The sequence below is a fragment of the Nycticebus coucang genome, chromosome 2, assembly GCF_027406575.1.
Source record: "Nycticebus coucang isolate mNycCou1 chromosome 2, mNycCou1.pri, whole genome shotgun sequence".
Lineage (NCBI taxonomy): Eukaryota > Metazoa > Chordata > Mammalia > Primates > Lorisidae > Nycticebus > Nycticebus coucang.
In genome coordinates this window covers 180,649,189-180,667,980 of record NC_069781.1, presented here as the reverse complement: position 1 = coordinate 180,667,980, position 18,792 = coordinate 180,649,189, and the positions used below count along the sequence as shown (strand labels likewise).

At 49.6% G+C, this 18,792-nt stretch overlaps 1 protein-coding gene across 4 annotated transcripts in view; it reads right to left on the bottom strand.

The window, feature by feature from the left end:
• The window catches only part of ATP2C2 (ATPase secretory pathway Ca2+ transporting 2), a 54,791-nt gene that overhangs the window by 21,114 nt on the left and 14,885 nt on the right, over positions 1-18,792 (bottom strand). For all 4 annotated transcript variants that reach the window (XR_008372880.1, XR_008372884.1, XM_053553558.1 and 1 more), the window contains exons 4-11: positions 18,118-18,207; positions 16,699-16,734; positions 16,538-16,599; positions 12,924-13,032; positions 8,887-9,036; positions 8,727-8,795; positions 8,288-8,363; positions 4,881-4,947 (exon numbers count right to left, since the gene is read on the bottom strand). Coding sequence is in view for 2 of the 4 variants with exons in the window: in XM_053553558.1 (XP_053409533.1) it covers positions 4,881-4,947; positions 8,288-8,363; positions 8,727-8,795; positions 8,887-9,036; positions 12,924-13,032; positions 16,538-16,599; positions 16,699-16,734; positions 18,118-18,207 (659 nt within the window). In the remaining 2 variants the exon portion in view is untranslated. The remainder of the gene's footprint in view (positions 1-4,880; positions 4,948-8,287; positions 8,364-8,726; positions 8,796-8,886; positions 9,037-12,923; positions 13,033-16,537; positions 16,600-16,698; positions 16,735-18,117; positions 18,208-18,792) is intronic.

Below are 18,792 nucleotides of genomic sequence, written 5' to 3'. Positions count from 1 at the left end.
AGATTTTAAAAGCAAATGTACAAAGACACCCCGGCAACCCAATGCCCACCAGTGGGCAAGTGGGCGAGTGGTGAGTGGTGAGTGGGTGGACCGAATGTGGTCTCTCCACGCAGTGGCACCCTCTTTAGCCATAAAAAGGAATGGAGTTCCCAGACGCGCCGCAGACATGCAGGGTAGAAGAAGCCAGGTGCAAAAGGCCACAGAGTGTGTGATTTTGTTCATACGAAATGTCCAGAACAGGGAAAGCTGTTGAAACCAGAAGTAGCTTAGGGATTGCTTAGGCCTGGAGTGCAGATTGGGGGATGGGGAGTGACGGCTAAGGGACACAAGATTTCTTTTAGAGGATATAAGAAAAGATTCCAAAATCAACTGTGGTGAGGGTGGCCTCCTTCTGTGGATATGCTAAAAACCATTAAACTGTATATTTCATATGGGTGAATTCTATGGTATATGAATTAAATCTCAATAAAACTGTGTAAGGAAAAAAAGAAAAGAAACCATAGCTAGTGACTTCAGAAGAAGAGAGATGGCGGGAGGTGGAGGACAGTGTGGCCAAACTTCCCCAGCCACGCCGCCTTCCACCTGAGGCCACGCCTTTGGTGCAGGGATGCTGTGCCTTACGTGAAGCTTTAAGTGTTGTCGTCACATGGAACTTTTCACTGTAGCTTCTAGAAAGAGACTATGTTGGGACTAGAAATGACAGGGAATTTCTGATATCCAAGAAAAGCCAGAAAAAAGATCGGTAGAAGGCGCCAGTGTCACATGGAGCCTGCTCTGCAGGAGTCCTCTTGGACACGGCCAGCCCAGGCCCCAGGCTCAGAACATAAGGGAAGTGAGTCAGTCTGAGCAAGGCCAAGTGGAGACAGAGCCACCTGGGAAACAGCAACGCCCCACGTGGCCCGTGTTACCTTTCCCATGAGAAACCAGAAACCCAGTATTTTTTCCATGCTAAGTCCTAATTTTTAAATACTAGCCACAGATTCTAATTTTTAAGAAAAGATAACAATTGAAACCCCCAAGTAGTTGTTTGTACCCTCACGCCCCAGCATCCTGTTGGTGTTCAGTAAATATTTGCTGAATGAGCAAAAGTGAATAAGGAAGGGAAGTGTTCAGACCTGCGCTGGCCTCGCACATAGCGAGCACTCCACAAGGGTGGGTTACTAGTCAAAACATCCTAGTGAGATGGAGTCACAAGCTGCGGGGTATGTATACCATGGAACACTATTCCGCTATTAAAAAAGATGGAGACTTTACATCTTTTGTATTAACCTGGATGGAGGTGGAACATATTCTTCTTAGGAAAGCATCGCAAGAATGGAGAAGCAAGAATCCTAGGTACTCAACTCTAATATGGAGCCAGTAGATGATCTTATATACACCCACATAAGGAAAAACTCAATTCAAGATGGGGGGCAGGGGAATGAGGGAGTGGGGAGAGGGGCGGAGGGAGAGGGATGGGTGTGCTCTCAATTAACGGGCACAATGTTAGGGTGTATGGCACACCTCTTGGGAGCAGGACATAATTATAAGAGGGAATTTACTTAACAAAGGTAAACATTGTAACAATTCTTTGTACCCTCAATTAGCCTGAAACAATAAAAAATTAAAAGAAAAAATCCTGGTGAGGATTCCAGCCAGCCAGAATCACACAGGGCTAACTGTGTTTTACGGAGCTAAACTTTATACAGCACTAAGGGAGAGGCGAGGCACTGCCCATTCATCAGTAACACCCAGCCGGCTTCTGACATCACTTATTAGAAACAGTCCGACTTCAGAGGAGTTCAAACGTGAAAACGAACATGGACCATGGTGACCTTTTATCCGGAGACAATGGCATGTTTCGGGACAAGTTATATAAACCAAGATTACGGAATTTGGTCAAGGGGCTATGCCCAGTCTCTATGGGGACACACACACACCTTCCTTGGTTTTCCGGCTTTGGCTGACAAGACCAGCTAAGCAAACATTTGTGGAGGGTAACGACGGGGACTCTCCCCTCTATATGGCAGGGCAAGGGCGTGTTTGCATGGACTGGGAGATGTTCATAATAATAAAAAATTAATCCACAAACTAATAAAGATTAGCATGAACCAGGAAAAAGCAAGTGCCTCAGATCATCCTGAATGTTACTGAAGGCAAATGGAATGAGGATAAAGTTTTTAAAAGAAACGATTCTCTCCTTTTATTTATTTTGGAAAATCTTGCTGTTTCTACTCTGCCATTTCTACCTTCTGATTGAGCAGTTTCGAGTGACTTTCATCATCCTCTAAAAACTGGAAAAGCTCACTCTTCCAAAGTCACAAGGGAAAGGGGCAAATTGTCTCAAGTGCAAGTTCACCACGAATCAAGTGGGCAAATAAAGTGAAAAGAAATGTTAGGACAAGGAATTAGAAATGACCAACAGCACTGGGGGTGGGACAGGGAAGGCAGGGACGGATAGAAAAGCTTTCTGCTTCATCCTGGAAATATTTAATTAGTCCTTTTTGGCTCATGAACTTTTAATGGTTTATAAAATAGGAACAGAGGGTAAAGGGAGGGTGATTGGTGGGATTACACCTGCGGTGCATCTTACAAGGGTACATGTGAAACTTAGTAAATGTAGAATGTAAATGTCTTAACACAATAAGAAAATGCCAGGAAGGCTATGTTCACCAGCGTGATGAAAATGTGTTAAACGGTCTATAAAACCAGTGTATGGTGCCCCATGATCGCATTAATGTACACAGCTATGATTTAATAAAAGAAAAAAAGATAGGAACACAGCACATCATTCTTTTAGGGAGGTTTTTAAGCATTCTGGTGGCCGAGAGCCCTGGGTGCTCATCCTTCCCCCTCCTGGCCACACGACACTTGCCCTGCCAGCTTAGTCACCCGAGTTTCCAGGGTCTCAGTGTTCTCCCCTGGTTCTGTGCTTGCTTGAGCCTCGATCAGGCTTATTATGGAATCCCAGGCTCTATGTCCCTGGGGCATGTTAGAAATGCCATGTGTCAGCCTAAACCTCAGTTTCCTGCTCTGTAAAAGGGAGGCTGTGTGGGGATGTGCTGGGGTCTCATGTCTCCAATTCCCACTTGCTCAAACTATGGGGAGAAGCACTGCCCATTAATTAGTAACACGGAGCCCATTCATCAGTAACACCCAGCCGGTGTTACTGATGAATGGGCTTTGTAATAGGACACTCCCCTGCCCACTTAGTGATTTTGGCACCTATCTCAGTGAATGCTGACTGTGCAGAGTGATTGAAAAAAAATTAGGCATTTGGAATTTTCAAAAGACCTGCATTTGAGTAAATTCCATCGCTGGTTACCAGGTGACCGCGTGCACTTATTTATATACAGGCACGCTTCACCAGGTGTCCTGGACACACACACCAGGTACTGTGTATCATGCCATGGACCACAGCTGCACAAGCCCAGCCCTGAAACTGAGCTGCTCTTGCCCACTGGTCAGCACACCCTGGATGCCTCCATGAGATGGGTTGGCTGACATTGACTGTCAACAGGTTGCTTTTTACATGTAAATTAGAAAGGTTCTAAAGATCTTTTTAATAACAGTATTTTTAGTTACTTCTACGCTCTCTTTCTGCTGCCTTTATTGATATGGAATTCACATACCATAAAATCCACCCCCTTTAAACCATATCATTCCATTGTTTTTAGTGTATTCATTTATGACCATTGCTACAAGTGCTAGGACATTCTCCTCACCCCTGTAACTGTGACCAGCCACTGACCACTCCCAGCTCCTGGCAGACACTCATCTACCAAAGTCTCCAGGGAGTGACCTGTTTTTGCACATTTCATGTAAATTAAGCTCTTATCCTAGTGGTCTTTTGCAACTGGCTTCTTTCACTTAGCAAGATGGTTTCAGCGCTGCACCACCCTGTAGCATGAATTAGTACTTCCTCTCCGTGGCTGAGTCACTTTCTGTTGTACGTACGTGGTCTGTGCGTTCATTAATCGATGGACGTCTAAGTTTGCTTACCTCATAGATGTATCTTTTTTCTAACAGACAGTAAAATAATTTTCCATGTATCACCTGAAACCACCCTGCAGACACCAGCAGCACATGGGTTACACCTGAGAACCACTGGGCTTGACATCAGCCGAGGAATGTGTTGGCTCCTCTGTGTCCTAGAAGGGCCCCCAGCCTCCCCTCTGCCGGGACAATCCCCAGCGCTCTGCTTCCCTGGCCTCAGCAAGCAGTTGCAGAAGAGCCACCAGCAAAGTCCCATCACCAGACGGCTGCCCGTCCTCCTCTCTGCAGCAGCCACCACCAGGACCCAAGGGCTTGGGATCACTGATCAGAACCACAGTGTAGAGGATGGGTAGGTCCCCTGAGCGTAAAGTCAAGTGCCCTGACTCCAGGCCCTGCTGTCACTGGTGTGGTCTTTGGCTACATGCCCACCATCCTCACTTACAGCCTCCTCTGGAAAACGAGGGCTTGGAACAAGTTCAGACTAGTAGCAAGAAGCGGCACTCACCACTCGCTGGGCACTGTGGGGCCCCTTGCACGGCCACCTCGTTTAACCCTCCTGGTGACTCCAGGAGAGGGTACACCAGCTTCCCATTTTATAGAGGGGGAAACCAGGGCACAGAGAACTAAGAAACTTGTCCTAGGTCACACAGCGAGTGCAGCAGCCCCAGAATTTAAACTGAGGCAGGCTAGAAAGACCTGCACCCTAGGGCAAAGAGCAGGAAGAAATGGGACTCCGAATCACAAGTTTCATTCACTTTGCAAGTGATCCCCAGGCATCCTGATCTGTCCAACAACATGCTCAAGGGAGACAGGGGTCTGGGTGACGAGGACACACCTACCCTGCGGCCTCCCACCCTACAGCCCCCCACCTGCTCTTGATGCAGGGAGGGGCCCCGTGCCCTCACCTGACTCCAATCGTGAACATACTGAGCAGCTGCTTCCCCTGCAACCAGCCGATGAACATGATCACACCTGGGGAAGAGGCAGAAAACAGGAGTCTGCACACGCCCGAGCACATTCTCTGACGTCCGGGGGCATTTCCAACTCATTTCCTTGAAGAGTTTACAGGAATACACACACAAGGAAATGATGTGTAACCTCAAATACTTTCAATTACTCTTTTTTCTTTTTAAGGAATATACTTTTATACATTGAAAAAAACCTGACCTTTTTCAGGAAGGAGTCAAGCCCAATTGAGGAAATAATCCACCAGTTTATTCTGGGCTGTTTGCAAGCATGTCCACATTATCCCCAAAGCCCCCATGCGTTGCATGTGCCCAGGCTCCCTGGCCACCCTCCCAGGTGTCTGATGTGTAAATGAAGCTGCTCCTGTGATCAGCAGATGGGCCACTGTATTTTAAATTATTTTATCCTACTGTGTTCACAATTAAATACATTCCCCTTTCCATTTTTTCTTTAACAATTTACCAAAGGCTAACTAAACACTGGGCTAGGCGCAGGGACAGGGAAACTGTCACAGATGGATCCTCAAGGCAGAAGTGACAGAAGCTGTGCCAGGCCCTGTGAGAGTTCACGAGATGTTCTGGCAATAAGAAAGAGTGCTGGGGCCGACAGATGCAGCGTCAGTTTCCTCCTCTGTAAAATGGGGATAATGGCCAGGACTCCTTCAAGAAGTTCTTTTGGGGTTTAAGAAGATCTGTTTTGAGGGCTCAGCACTGTTTCTGGCCAACAGCCAATGCCTCGTCACGACTGTCCTCACTGTCATTATCAAAAGGGGTGGGAAGGTGGGTGGGTTGCCTGGTGGAGGTGCTAGAGAACTCCAGCTTTGTTTTGTAGGAAATGGGGAACCAGGAGTGTTTTAGGCCAGGCAATAGTGGGGTGTGTTGGGGGGCACAATATGTTATTTTCATTTGGAGCATATTGACTAGCTACAGAGCTCAGCTGAAATCTTAGCTAGATCTCCCCAAATGAACTCAGACGTAATAGTTTAGAGAGCAGAGTTCCATTAGAAATGGGGGAGGGCAGTGAGCTGAAAGCCCCACCCACTAGCAACTCACCCCACCCTGTGGCCTTCCTATAGTAGAATGCTACAGCTTGTGTCCAGGACTCACAAGAGTCTCTTCCCAAATTCATGTTCAGTAACTTTGCATTGGCAGCTCGAAGTTGGCCATGCTGACAGCATTTACACCATGGAGAGCGGCAAACACTACCTTCCCGTAAAAGGCATTTCCCCAGCCTGTTGGTGTGCCCTTGCCTCTCTCCCGGGACCCTCTTGGGATCCATGGAACATGGTTTCAAAACTCCTGCATTGCTAGAGTACTTCTTGACATGTTAGAAAGAAAAAAATGTCTGAATTCTATCATGGGCCTTGTCACGGACATGCCAATATCATAAGTTCTAAAACTTGAGGGCTTATACAAGACAATCTGCAGGACCCCTGCCTCGGAAGATTTTGTTATAAACAAATTCATCTTGTGGAAAGTCCTTTAAATGCTATCTACTTTGACAATCTGCCGAGAGGCACATTTACTCAGTATTTGCCCTTGGGGTTAATGAAGTAGAAAGATCAGCCTCATTACTGTAGCACAATCTCCTCCTGGCAACCCCATCAGCTAGGGCAGATGTCGGAAAACGTTTTCTGTAACGGGCCAGACAGTAAACAGTCCTGGTTTTGTGGGTCACATGGTCTCTGTTGTAACCCAACTTCACTGTGGCAGCTTGAAGGCCACCGTAGACAGCGCGTGAAGGGCAGGCCTGAGTTCCAATAAGATGTTAATGAACACAGAAATTTCAATTTCATGTAACTTTTATATCACGAAATATTTTTCCTCATTTGATTTTTTTTAAAATCATTTTAAAATGTAAAAAAAAAAAAACCTCTGTTTGCTGGCCATACAAAAACAGGGGGAGATCAAATTTGGCCTGGAAGCCACCGTTTCCAGAATGCAAGAGAGGCCTCTGCAGCTAGCGCCCTGGGGATTCCTGTGCCAGAGATGTCTAATTGATCTGAAGCCTGGGAAGGCACGTGAAGGATGGCCGCACACAGCTGCTTCCCCCCCTGTGTCTGGGCAGGCATTGCTAATCCATCAGAGTTCTCTGCCACCAAGCCTGAGCGGGGCTTTGAAATCTCCTCACAGCAGGGAGCCCCACTTGCTGTGTCAGCTTGCAGATTAAGATAAAACCCATTTCCATCTCTGGGCCAGGACAACACTGGGCAGAGAAGAGGGCAGAGAGCTACTTCAAGACAGCAAACACAGTGGTTTAGCAAACTCTGGGCAGTACACCCAAAGCTGAGGTTTGGGAAGAAGACTAGAAGTTGAACAGTTGGGGTCTACTGTCACCAGCACAGTAGACCCGAGAGCCGTGGGTTCCTCCGTGTGACTTCTGGGTGCCTCTCAAGTTCATTAAGACCTGGGGGGTTGTGTTCAGGACTTCACAGTGAAAGGGTGACCCGCCACACACACCTCCGCCTGTGCGGCTCCTTCACCTATTTCCTCTTATTTCAACTGCCCCCAACAGAGAGAACAGAGCAGCTTCGGGAGGCAAAGAGAGTTGGGTTTGTCCTCTCCCTCCTCTCCCTCCGCCTCCTCCGCCTCCATGAATCAACTGCATGAAATGAGCAAACCGCTTCACTTCTCTGGGTTTCCTCATTCATAAAATGGGATAACATTTACCTTAAAGGGTTTTACTGAGGATTAGGACAATGTAGTAAAAGCAGCCATCCACCTCAGAGCAGGTACTCAGGACACACAGACACCTTAGTGACCGCGCCTCCCCCAGGCCCGGCTGAGCACCAGGCGCTTTGTCTGTGTTAACTCCTGGACTGCTCACGAATGACCCTGCGAAACGGCAGTGAGATTATGCCTCCTCTTATGCAGAACAACAGCACGGCTCACAGAGGTCATGTAACTGCCTAGGGGCATCAGGCTACAAGAGGCAGAACCAGGCTTTTGGCCAGGGCATCTGACCTCAGAGCACATCTTCGTAATCATCCTAAATTCACCACCTCTTAAACATTATAAAGGATGAGAAGACGTCCTCCATGCTTTTGAATGTACCATTCCTTCTGCCTGGGTCTGAGCCAGCACATGTAGCCCTGCAATCCAGAAAGCCAGGGACGGGTCTATGGACGGCAGCGTGAGCAAGAAACAACTTTGTGCTGTGTTAAGGCATGAGAATGGAGGGGCTGCTTGTCCTGGCTGTTAGCCGGGTGGAGCCAGCACAGGCGCCTCGCATTGCTGTCAGAGAGCCTCTGGTTTCTGTCCCTGTGCAGGTGAGTAGCAAGCTGTCTGAGAAACAGCTTCGGCGGCTCCCTTCCACCCTAGAACCCAGCCTGGGACGCTTCACTCACCGATTATGCCGAAGGAAAAAAGCGTCAGCTGCTCCCCTAGCTTGCCCATGCTTTTCTGTAAAGGGGTTTTAGGCGTCTGAAAGGGTGAGAACAATGGGCTGGTTAGATGAGCTCCCAGCAGCGTGTGCCCAGGGGATGCCGGGCTTTTCCCCAAATGCATTTGCCCTGCCACCCATGGCTTGAGCTGAGTGACGGTTGCACAAGGGCACACGTGTGTCAAAACGCACTGACTTTTATGCTTCAGATCTGTGCAGGTTACTGTCTGAGAGTTCTATCTTTCGGAAAATGCTGGCAAATGTTTTAAAACAAAAATGTTTAAAAGAGATACGCCATGAACTACATCCTGCTCATCCCTAGGGGCAGGTGGCAGCGGCACTATTCACTTGGAACAGTCTCAAACCCTGGCCCACAAACACCCAGAGTCCCCCCTCTTGCTCACCTCTTCAGCCTGCATCATCTTAAACACTTCTCCAAACTGAGACCTCTCCCCCGTTCCAATCACGACTCCCTGTGTTCAGGAGAAAGGGATGTGTGTAAAATCCAAGGCCCGGGCCTATGGGTGAGACTGAGGCTGAGGGCTCAGGAGCCCTGGGGCTTACCTGGCCCCTCCCGTACTGCACGAGGGTCCCCATGAAGACGATGTTGCTCAGGGTGGTGAGGTCACCCCCGCCCGTCAGTGGGCTGTCGGTTTTACTGCTCGGCTCGGCTTCCCCTGTGAAACTGGATTCATCCACCAGGAGGTCTGTGACCTAGGAGAGCAAAGGGGAAGGCCATGGGACTGCACGCCTCATCCTGAGGGTCAGTTCTGAAAGCACAGAGGGGTATCCGGCACCTTCAGGGATGTCAAACAAGGAACGTGTTGAAATCAGGGAATGAATCTCCCAGAATTAGGACCGCCAATGCATCCGGGAATCAGACAAGCTTTGAAAATGTGGTCCTTGAAAAACATGAAAGTCTCATACCTTCTTTTAATGTTATTTGAAATTTTCATATAGCCTAAGAAAAACTAAAGCAATAGTTGTTTTAGAATATACTTTTGGGAACACTGCGCTCTTCTCCTAATACCTGGCATCCAGCCCACCTTGGAGATTCCTGCACAGTCCCATGGAATAACTTAGCCAGGTTATTCAGTGACATCCTAAGGTTGTGTTGACACCAGAAACACACACAGAGATGTAGAAGTTCCCACACCCCCCAGGAAAAGGGAGGCGCGTGCCAGCATGTGTGATGTGCTTCCTGGGGGCCTGGCCCTGGGCTGAGCTCTTCCCGAGGCTTAGCTCCTAGTCCTCACCACCCCCCATGCAAGATGCTATTATTTCCCTGTTGACATATGGGGAAACTGAGGCACTGAGAGTTTTTTTTTTTTTAATAACTTGCTCAAATTTCCACAGCTAGTTAGTGGCAAAAGAGAGATTGGACCCAAGGCACTGGTTCTAGAAATTGCACTCTTAACCATCTCACAAAGCTGCTGTTCAATCACAGACCCAGTACATGTCACCCACCAGGTGAGGCTCCCGTGGCCAGAACTGTGCCAGATACTGTTGAGGCCATATAAGGGGTGCACAGTGGGCTCCATCCTGAAGGACCTTATCACTGAAGCACACAGAACCAGCTTAGAGAGAGAAGCCACCTTCCGCAAACCCACATTGAACAATGGTGAGATCAGTGTTTCTCAAATGGGGGCCTGTGAGTTCTGAATAATTTAAAACCTTTAAAATGTGAGGTGGTGCCTGTGGCTCAAGAAGTAGGGGGCCTGCCCCATATACTGGAGGTGGCAGGTTCAAACCTGGCCCCAGCCAAAAAAAAAAAAAAAAAATCTTTAAAATGTGATTACAAGATTTTCTCATTTGGGAAATCCAGGATTCCCCAAGCAGTCGCTGAGTTGTGAGTAGGTTTAGGGTTGCTCTGTGGCTCTGGGCTATAAACTCAGGAGCATGGTAACCTCGGCACCCAGCACAGTGCCTGGCACACAGTAGGTACTCAAGAAATATTACTTGAATGAGTGAGTGATGGGGCTAGGGCAGGAGGCCCTGAGGCTGGAGAGGGCTGTGAATGTGGCTGCTGAGTAATACTCCCTGACACTGTAAATGTTCAGTGTGACACATCCAGACAGACCTCGCAGATGTGATTAACTTAAGGACTCTGCAATGGGGAGACTATCCTGGGTTTCCCAGCGGGGTCCTCGTAAGGGAGGGGCAGCAGGAGGGTCGGGGTGTGGCTGAGGGTCAGGAGACATGGTCAGAGAAGCAGAGGTTGTAGTGTTGCACAGCCAAGGGCTGTGGGCCTCTAGGAGGTGGGGAAGGGAAGGTAACAGCCCCTTCCAGAACCTCTGGGGGGAGTGTGGTCCCAATGGTACCCCAGATTGCCACCTGGTGAAATCGGTTTTGATTTAAACCTCCAGAACTGTGCAATCACATAATTGTGCCAATTTGTTACAGCAGCCACAGGGAACCAATGCATGGAAGAAACCCAGAGGGACAGACAGCTGGAAAGAGTCAGCACTGCTGGTCACAGCGAAAGGTGGGGGGTCGGGGGGCAGCGTCTTGTGGCTAAGGACGTGCTCCCTGGAGCCAGGGGCCCAGGTTCCAATCCCCTCCACCATGTACCACGATGTAAAGCATCACTTGCAGTCTTGTCAATGCCAACCCGAGTCCCTTTTCGTTTTAGAAATGGTAGGGGAAAAAAGAAAGGCCCGTGACCCTGCCTTCCTGCCGCTACCAGGTCAGCCTCGGCCTGGGGCCTTGTGCCTTTGTTTTTAATTCTGGGAAAGAGAAAATAATGTCTCATGACCTGCACACACTGTGCAGGAAGGGCCGTTACTGGGTTACTTATTTTGTGAGCTTTCTTGAACCTGCTGCTTTCTGCATCTAAGAGATTCTAAAACACATGTAAAGTGCTCTTGAATCTCAGATCTCCACTGTGAATAAACAAAGCTATTGACTGTTCATCAGAGCTGCAAAATACCAGTAGGGACCCTTTACAGTCTTCACACTGGTAGCCTTGAAAAAAAAAATCCTTGGCGGTATCAACACACGGGGCACAGTTTAACGTTTTAGAGGCAGGGCCCGGAGAGAGCCAGCTGAAGTGTCAGGGAGTCATTTAGGGTTGGAAAGTTGTTTCCGAGAACTGCCATATAGATCCATAATGACAAAGTCATTTGCTAATATCTGGGGACTATTTACTCCATGGCAGGTGCCTGCTAAGCAGATCACAGGTCATAGCTCGGTTCTCTTCACCACATCCCTGTGAAAGGGAAGCCAACATCACCCCTTTTAGAGATGAGGAAACTGAAACTCAGAGCAGCAACTCCCTTCCCCAAGTCACACGTGAGCTGTAGGGCCCGGACTGCGACCCAGGGAGCTCTGACTCCCAAGATGCACTGTGGTAACAGCTGCCAGACCCTGTCCCGTCACCCATCCACACCGGGCACTGTTCTGAGCATTTTGCATCTGTGCAGTCCCTTAATCCTCACAACTACCCTGTGGGCATTATCTTTCCTATTTTACAGATGATAAGGCTGAGGCACAGAGAGGTTAAGTAACTGGCCCAAGGCCACACAGCTGTGAATTGCAGACCCAGGGCTCCAACCCAGGCATTATCCACCTCTCTGCCCGGCCTCTGTTGGCCTCCACGGCAGCACTGGGAGTGGACATGTGTCCTTCTTAGTGGCTGCCTGGCATCTGGACCCCATCCTGTGCCTGAAGAATTCTACACGCTGTTGGGCAGAGCCCACCTCCCAAGAGAGATGTGGAAAACCTCAGAGGGGCTCTCCTGGCCTTCCTTGCAGGGGGGGCTTGGCCACATGACAAATGGTTTCTTTGACAAACCCAGGAGCCCATGACTTGGAGTCAGGTGCAGGGGTCTGACGCCGGGAGAAGCTGCACAGGGCATGGGCCTGAAAGTGAGCCCTCCTTAGATTTGGTGTCCTGAGCGCCTCCCTGCCCGGTCCCTGACCTGCCTGGAGGTTTGAGAGTCAGGGGCAGAGAAGTTTGAGTGCTTGAGTGCCCTCACGTCAGATCACCCTGAGGCTCCACCACTGTTGCCAAGACTGGCTGGGAACATGGCCAGTGCAGGTCCCAGGGCTGGCTGCCCTCTCTACGCCTCCCCCTACCCACCTCGACACCACCCTGCTACCAGCACATCCTTGACGGTCCGTAAGACAGCATCAGCAAGTACGCTAGAACCTCCATAGCTGACCACCTGCCTGCGCTGACCACCTCCTTAACTTGACCTAACTTTCATAGCCCAGATGTGCACTGCATGTGTGTATCAGTGCCGTGGGCCCAGTTCCTTATGGTGACCACCTCTGTGTGTTGACCAGTTTGTTACAGTCCCTTGGAGGTCACCTTACAGAGGTTCTACTGTAATTCCACACACAACCTGTGCTGGAAAAATCACACAACCAAATTTTGTCAGGCTTGTACTTAAAGTGAGACTAGATAATGTATTAAGTGGGTTGGAGGGGCCTGTTTGCTAACATCCTGGCTGGTTTGTATCTGTGTGTGCACGTATGTGTGTGTGTGTGTGTGAGAGAGAGAGCGGGGGGAAGGGGGGACAGAGAGAATGAATGGATACTCACGGCTACATCAAACTAAGTGTCCTCACATCCCACCGACAAGGCCTTGGGGACACTCACCTCTGTGAGGCGGATGTCCGCGGGGATCCGGTCTCCGATGGAGAGAGACACAACGTCTCCGGGAACCAGCTCTCGAGCGAGCAGGTGCTGGAGTTTTCCTTCTCGGAGGCTGCATTTGACGAGGTGAAAAACGAAAGCACCACACTGACTTTCCATTTTTTCGCATTTTGATGCATTTGAGCAAAGCGAATAGAAACATACTTTCTCTTTCAATGATAAACAAACCCTGTGCCTTTACAGTTTCATTAGTTTTTAAAATTCACATATCCTAAAAGAGATTTGGGGAAAGTGTGTGTCTTCTGGGCACCCCTGAACCTCGTCTGAAACATGGGGCTACTGCTGTTTACCCTGCCTGGAAATAAGCTGGCCACAAGGCCCCCTTGAAGCTTCTGAAGGTCTAGGTCCTTGGTTCTGTAGCCTTCCAAGACAGCTGGCAGGGCTTCTGTCCACTCCTGTCGCTGCTGGAAGGAGCATCTCACTGCCTGAGGGGCCCAGGACCTGCTTTCCCAGGGGGCCATGACCACCTGCCCTGGACTAGGGATGCGCTTCCCTGCACCCCACCTTTGCCTGGCCCCACTGGCTCCTGCCTGTCCCCTGGCCCCTTTAATCCATCATGCACATGATAGCCAGAGAGCTCCTAGAGCCCCAAGTCAGACCACAACTCCCTCCTGCTTCAGACCTCAGTGGCTTCCCAGTGATCTTGGAACCAAATCCAGAGATCTCACCAGCCCTCTCACCAGAGCTGCCTCCTGCCTTCCCTTCTCATTCTCCCAGTAAACACATTCAGCTCTTTCTGGTCTCAGGCTCCCTGCAGACCTTGACTGCTGGGGCAGATGTTCCCTTCTTCCTTATTAACAGAATATGATCTTTCTCAGGTAGTCACCCTTTTCCCCACAGCCTCCTCCTCCAGGGAGTGGGTGATACCCACCTAAGACCCCTGTCTGTGATTGCCTTAGACATGGGCACGTGATATATAGCTCTGGCCTGTGTGACACAAGTGGATCTTTGCTGGGGGCTTGTGGGAGAGGTTTCCTTACTCTGTGCACATACCCTGTTCTGTGAGCCCTTGCATGTTGTGCTGTGATGGATGGAGCTGTGACAGCCACTTTGGGACCACGAAGGGGAGCCAGCCAGGGGACAAAGCCACCAAGCCAAAGAGGGCAGAGTAAAGAGGTGAAAGGACCGAGCCCTTGGTATCATCTTGAACTAACTAACCGTTACACTGCTCTTTGCATCAGAGCCCTGACTATGACACATTATGACTCCCTGTGGTTTCCTTGTATGCAGACACACCTGCTGCTCCTTGAGTTCCTTCCGTGGCTGGCTCCTGTCCCTCAGGGCTCAACTTAAATGTCAGCTCCTCTTTAAATGTCAGATCAGGGCAGCCTCATCAAGGGCTACTCTGGCTCTCCTCACCCCCCTCCACCAGACTCTATAACATCCTGGTGGGGCTTTCTGTTTCAGTTTTTGTGTGGCTTTGGGTTTGGGGCTACGTTTTGGCTTTAATGTGCCATGCAATTCCAAAACCACCTGTTTCTCCGGTTTCATCAACCTCTCCCAGTGGGAACGTGAGCCCCCCGAAAGTCTTTGTGACCTCGGCACTCTTTTCCCCAGGTAAGCAGGAGGTGCTCAATAAGCGTTTGATGGCTGCACCCAGGTGGGGGTCACAGGGGAGGGGCTCTGTGTGGTAGGGCTTCCCCTGGTTTGCAAAACGGGTCTCAGAGACTTGGAGTGTGGGCGCTTCATGTCATCAGGGGCTTTCAGCTGTTCTGCCACCTGACGCGGCTGTTATTGTAAATGAAATTGTCCCTCTGAAGCAAGTCCTGGGGACATCAATCATGCACACTATTCACCAGAAAGGCCAAGACTTGATATTTAATCATAAGATTGGATCATTAAACCACATAAATCATTTATGCTTCTGTTTGCTCACATGATCACATCACACACATCGACTTCCAACAGTCTCATCCCTCTAGCCATGGAGCCCAGACATTCTCACTGCTTCCAGAGGCCCGTCTAGAACTGACTCACCTTGGTGATAATTTCCACGCCATCCCCTCTTTGTCCCAACTTTGTCATTCTCTATTTATTCTCTCTCCACCCCACCCCCCACCCCCGCCCCTCTCATACACACCCTTGAGGGCGGATTCCTGGAGAGGTAGGACTATATCTCACTGGCACTTTCTATCCCCAGCCCTGAGGCTCAGTGGTACCCTTGCCCCTCACCACCAAATTCTGCTTTAGAAAATAGAGTTGCCATATGTTTAGGTCCCTTGGGGGCCACAGATCCAGAGACACCTTCTATTCCTTAGACCAGCCCTGTATGTTCGGGAGAAACATATTAGTCTGAAATGATCTCATTGTCAATAAGGCTAAGGGAGATATTGGACTTTTTAATATCACATCATTTTTAACAAGGAGAGTAAACTTAGGGACTACTGGAATACCTAAAATTAAGTTTAGTAAAAGCCATTTCCTCTTCTGTGCCTGCCAGTCCCCTTTGTCGGTGGTGGCCGTCCCTAAAAGAACGGGCCTTACAAATGCTCTAAGCCTGACCTGGTTAGCACGGTAGCCGCCAGGCCCTGTGCGAATTTAAATGAAAATGAAAAATCCAGTTCCTCAGTTGTCCCGGTCACATTTGAAGTCCTTGGTAACCTCGTGTGACTAGTGGTGCCACACTGGGCAGGACAGATTCTAGAACATTCCAGCAAGTTCTATCACACAGTGCTGGACGAAACAGAAATTTCAGTGAGGCATTGGTGGACATTTTTGGCTTTTATGGCTCCTTTTAAAACATCTTTGGCAAGAACCATGCAAGTTCAAAGGGAACAGTAAGAATGTCTGTTCAGAAAATGGTCCCACAGGGCTGTGGAGCAAATGCTCAGAACTCGCTCCCTGCAGGTTCTCTACCTTCAACTGCGCTCAGATACTGCAGCTTGTGAAAGCCCTGGTCATAACCTTTTCTGAATCCACCCTTTGAGAATTCAAAGAAGCCTCTGAGCCCTCTCCCTGGAACAAGTGTACACAGTTTGCAGACTTTCCCACGATTCAGGGGCCACCCTCTTCCCAAAGCCACGCCTGTCATCCATGGCCCCAGGCTAGGTATTCTTTTTTTTTTTTTTTTTTGAGACAGAGCCTCAAGCTGTCACCCTGGGTAGAGTGCCGTGATATCACAGCTCACAGCAACCTCCAACTCCTGGGCTTAAGCGATTCTCCTGCCTCCGCCTCCCAAGTAGCTGGGACTACAGGTGCCCACCACAACGCCCGGCTATTTTTTGGTTGCAGCCATCATTGTTGTTTGGCGGGCCCGGGCTGGATTCAAACCCGCCAGCTCGGGTGTATGTGGCTGGCACCTTAGCAGCTTGAGCCACAGGTGCCAAGCCAGGCTAGGTATTCTGATCTGGACACTGATGATAGAGTCGAGGCCCAGAGTGGTTGTGTGACATGCCCCAAGACACACAGCAATCTGCTGGCAAGGCAGACACCAGGTGTCACAACTTCCAGTAAGGTGCGGCATGCAAAGGATACAATGTCTGCCCCACACTCGCCAAACTCACCAGCCCACCAGCTTCTCTAATGAACCAAAAAGTCTCAAAGAGGTTCCAACCTACCAATTACATTCCGGAGGCACCAGCTTCGTCAGCTCTTCCAGAGATTTCTCCGACCTGTACTCCTGGCAGGAAGCACATCAGACACGCTGTTCAGAGGTGGGAACTCCATAAAGCTCTCTTCCCACCAGGTTACCATGGCCAGGACCTCAGGAGATACTCACCTGGATGAAGGCCACAGTGACCACGATGAGCACAGCCTAGAAAGCAAATGGGGGCGGGGGCGTGAGCACCAGGGCAGGTGGCAGAGGGAGGGGCCGGGGACATTGTCTTTCAAAGTGTATTTCCCTTCTTCTTGCAAAATAAGTGCACTATGCAGAAATTTAGGAAACAGACCCCCAGGCAAGAGGGCAGAGAAACCACACCAAATTCCACTATCCAGAGGTTGGCATTTTGGGTCATCCAACCCGATTTTCCTGCAAAACTCAGCGTCACACAACTCAGACATATTCTCTTATAAACTGCCATTTTCTCTCATCCTGTTGTAAACACCCCACATCTGTAGGTGTGGATCTAACCCCAGGCTTTTAAACAGAGGCAGCAGATTCCGTGGTGTGGAATGAGTCTGCATTTGTATTTTAAAACCATAATTTGCATAAATAGCAAGAAGTAGGATAAGAGCCATCAAAAGTGCTCCCTAGAAGGCAGATGTCCTCAGTGGTCTCATATTGTCTGAATCTGTCTCTGTGACATCCAGAATAGATAAATACTGTGCGTGGAGACAGAAGCAGGTTGGGGCTGCCCAGGTGTGGAGGGAGGGGGAGGAGGAAATGACTGTTCAATGAGTCTGGGGGTCTCGGTGGAGGTGATGAAGATGATTTGGAACTAGACACCGTAGTAGTTACACAATATCACGAATGCACTAAATTCTGCTCAATTGAACACTTCAGAATGGTGCATTTTTTATTATGTAAATTTCACCTAACTTGAGGGAAAAGAATTTATGTTTGAGATAGGGTCTTGTTCTGTCACCAGGCTGGAGTGCTGTGGTGTGATCACAGGTCACTGCAGCTTGGAACTCCTGGGCTCAAGAGATCTTCCTAGCTCAGCCCCCAGAGTAGCTGGGAGTACAGGTGTGTGCCACCATGCCTGGCTAACTTAATTTTTTTTTTTTTAGACATAGGCTCTCTTGCTATGTTTTCCAGGCTAGTCTCAAACTCCTGGCCTCAAGCGATCCTACTGCCTCAGCCACTCAAAGTCCTGGGATTATAAGTGTGAGCACCAGGTCTGGCCAATTTTTTTTTAAGTGTTCAGTGATTACCTCTGAATAGTGGATTAATGTGATTACTCTCTGCAAATGTGCACAGTTGAGGGTCTAGCCCTCCCATCCCAGGGACCACGGGAATGAAATTCACTGCCACGTTGTTCTCAACAGCAAAGAACTAGAAATATCCTGCTCCACCCCACGAGGACGTAGGGGGCAGGGGTGAAAGATGTGGATTTGCTTTCCTTTCTTCTGCTGCATTTTCTACCCTTTTTTCCCTGCAGCAAACTGTTATTCTTGATCATGACAATAAGCGGAGACTTAGCCAGCCCCATGGCAGCCCTTCCTGGGAGCCTGGTGCTGCTCTAGGCACACTCACCACTGCGATGCTGACGGCATCCTCGTACTCCCTGGTGAGGACGCTCACCAAGGCGGAGCCCAGCAGCAGCAGGATCAGCGGGTTCTTAAACTGGAAGATGAAATACAGGGTGATGTGTTCTTTAGTTTCACAATGACCAGTCTGGGCTTTTCACTGCAGAATTGAATGTGATGGAGCCCTTCGTTGAAGGTCATGCCTCTGGGTCAGCCATGCAGTGATCAGGACCACAACCATGCAGTGGTCCTTCTCTGCCTGCATGTCCACTGCTGACAACCCTTCCAAGAGTCATCCTGACACCCATCAAGACACTAGCCTTGGCCCTGCCTTTGGGTTCTTGGCCTTGCCTCACCAAATCCCCACAGTGCTCCAGGCTGGGGGAAATGGGGTCCCCAGCTGCAGAGGGGAGAGCATCCCTTACAGCCCATGCCTCAGCCTCCTTCCTTGAACCACAACTTCCAGGAGCCTCTGCTGTCTCTTCCCAACACTGGGGTTCCAGGAAGGTGCTGGGCGGGCCAGAGCCGCCCAGACTGTTTGGTGCCAAATGCATCAAGGGCAAACATCCTCAGCACGCTGAGCGCTGAGCAGGGTGGGGACCAAAAGGGTAATGGAGCATGAGGATGCTGCAAGGAGAACTGTGATTGGTCCCTGAACTGACCTATCCCGGAAGCTTCAGAC